The sequence below is a fragment of the Penaeus japonicus genome, unplaced genomic scaffold (genome assembly GCF_977035675.1).
Source record: "Penaeus japonicus unplaced genomic scaffold, GWHDUDI00000001_assembly GWHDUDI00000027, whole genome shotgun sequence".
In the NCBI taxonomy this organism is placed as follows: Eukaryota; Metazoa; Arthropoda; class Malacostraca; order Decapoda; family Penaeidae; genus Penaeus; species Penaeus japonicus.
Window position 1 is genome coordinate 9631507 of NW_028234429.1, and position 2500 is coordinate 9634006.

Here is a 2500-nt window from a genome sequence, read left to right on the forward strand (position 1 = left end):
TTGAAGCTGGAGAATCCAATGACCCGACTCAGGTATTTTGTGATGAGCTGCTAGATAGTGCAGACAGCATGGCTCCAACTCAGATCTCTAAGAGTGATGCCAATGGCGAAGAGGGAGAGTGTAATGCACCCACTCAATTGTTTATAGCTGAAGATAAAACATCCCCAGTCAAGGAACCACAAAGAGGCATTAGTGAAATATGGGATAAATTAGATGCAGATGCTACACAAGATATTAGCCTAGATATAGATGTTGAAATTGATGAAACACGTTTAGGTAACAAGTCAAATTTGCAAGTATCTTCAGAGAGAACAAATTTAGAAAATAAAGGAGATTGTAAAACATCTGACATGTGCTTTGATGATGATGACAACTCCTCCACAGTGTCGGAAAATTTGTTAGAACAAACCAAAGAGGAGAATTACTATTCAGATGAAAGTACAGATATTGAAGAAGAAATGCTACCTCCCAAGGATACTGCAAAAGTTCAAGGAGGGACAAATAGTTCATGTGTGTTACAAACAAGTGATATGTCTCGTTTAGAATTGAGTTCTGATTCAGATATCATTTCTGATGTTAAAGGCATTGTCACTCAGTCACCTATAAATGAAAAATCTCATCAAGAGTTAGAGGGGAAAAAAGACACATGTTTGGATGGAGAAAGTGAACAGACTCCTGGAAATAATGAATCTCAGAGGTGCACACCTCAAAAGGAAGGGGACAATGGAAAAACAGGAATACATTTCACTAGGGTGTCCAAGGTAGTTGCTTCTAGTACAGTATTTCCAAAATCATTAGGTAAGGAGGCTATACATAGTCAGTCCACTCAAGATTTGACGAGTATAGAAGATGTAAAAATTTACTCTTCAGATAGTGATGAGAGTGATAATGAGGATTTTAAGACTTGCAAATCAGTGCCAGAAAAAGTAAAAGAGGTTACAAAAATTTTAAGTGACAGTGATACTGATGATGATGTAGGTAATGTTTCACAGAGGTTATTTGAGTTTTCTCAGGATGATGAAAAGGATAAAAGTATAGGAAAACAAACCAATGATGAAGGTAAATTTGAGGAGGACTATCAGCACAAGACAAAAGGAATTGTTGAAACAGAGAAAGAAGACAAGCTTACTTGTGCCAAGAAGATGACCAAAGATATAATCAGTGATCCGAAAGAGGATTCCCCAAGAAAGAGAAAAATAAACACAAGAAAAACTTTGGCTAGAACTTCAGTGAAACAAATCCAAAGTGGCATTGAATCACATAAAGCCGACATAGGGAATGCCATAAACAAAAGGGAAACTGGTGAAAAGACCAATGAAAGCAAAGAGGTTGATGCAGAGGAGACAAAAAATCATAGAACAGCAAGAGAAAGAAGGCAAGATAAGAGAAAGAGCTTAGAATTAGACTCTGTCATAGAACAAAAAACAAGGAGTGGCAGAATAAAGAGAGAACCAAGAAGATTTTCTCCAGACAAAGATTCAGGGCTTACTGATTCATCCTCTGCCTCTGCAAAACCAAAAGAAAAAACAATAAATATCTCCAAAACTATAGAAGAACATCCAGATGTTCTTCCATCAAAGAGAACAAGAAGATCAGCTCCAATCCTTTTAAAGAAAGACAATGTTAATAATGAAGAAGAAAAACACACTTTGCTAGCAAGAGTAGGGAATAGTGCAAAACTTCAAGACCATGATTCAAACAGAGTGGACGTCCAAAGAAGCGGACCTCAAGAAGCAGTCCTTCAGGCAAAGGAAATTCTAGGAAAAAAAGGACAGAGGTCTAAAAGTTCAAAGGAAACAGAAATGAAAGAACTAGCTCAAGAGAGCAATTTTGAAGCAAAGAATATTGATACTGAAAGTGTAGTTCAAGAAAAAGAAATGGAAGTACAGAAAAAAAAAAATGGAACAAATGTGCTGGCAAGGGATCCGGATACAGTATCTGTGGAAGAAAATTCAGAACCTGTGAGAAGAGGCCGGAGATCCATGGTCACCAAGCCAAAAAAAAGTAAAACAGAAAAAGACAGTAAATTAGACAAGGAAACAAATGTTACAATTGCTGACATTGTAGATAAGGAGGAGAATGTGCATCCTCAAGGAAGACAATGTAGATCAGCATTTGCAAGGCCAAAAGGAAATGGGACTGAAAGCACAAATCAGATAAGTATGCAAGAGGCAAAGGAGAAAAAGGTAAAAAAAGAAGAAAATGTTGAACCTCCTCGAAGGGGACGTAGATCAGCGACTACAAAGCCAGAAGTTAAGACAGAAAATACAGATCAGGCTGTTAAGCCAAAATCACTGGATACTAGTGTAGGGAACAAACTAAAGGAATTAACTTCAGGAACAAAACAAGAAATGCTGCAAAAGAATGTGGAAAATAGTGTAGAAGAGCCACCAGAAGAAGTGAAAATACAACCATCTAGGAGAGGACGTAGATCAACAGTTTCTAAATTAAAGGACTGTAATATAGAAAATAATTCTGAAACTAAAAGTAAAAACATAGA

The 2500-nt window shown here is 37.0% G+C and overlaps 1 protein-coding gene across 1 annotated transcript in view; it reads left to right on the forward strand.

Moving 5' to 3' along the window:
- LOC122257910 (uncharacterized) overlaps window positions 1–2500 on the forward strand; it is a 27876-nt gene that overhangs the window by 18299 nt on the left and 7077 nt on the right. The window contains exon 9 of the mRNA XM_086553017.1: window positions 1–2500. This exon is cut by the window's left edge and continues 1795 nt beyond it; it is cut by the window's right edge and continues 679 nt beyond it. Within this exon, the coding sequence (XP_086409143.1) occupies window positions 1–2500 (2500 nt within the window).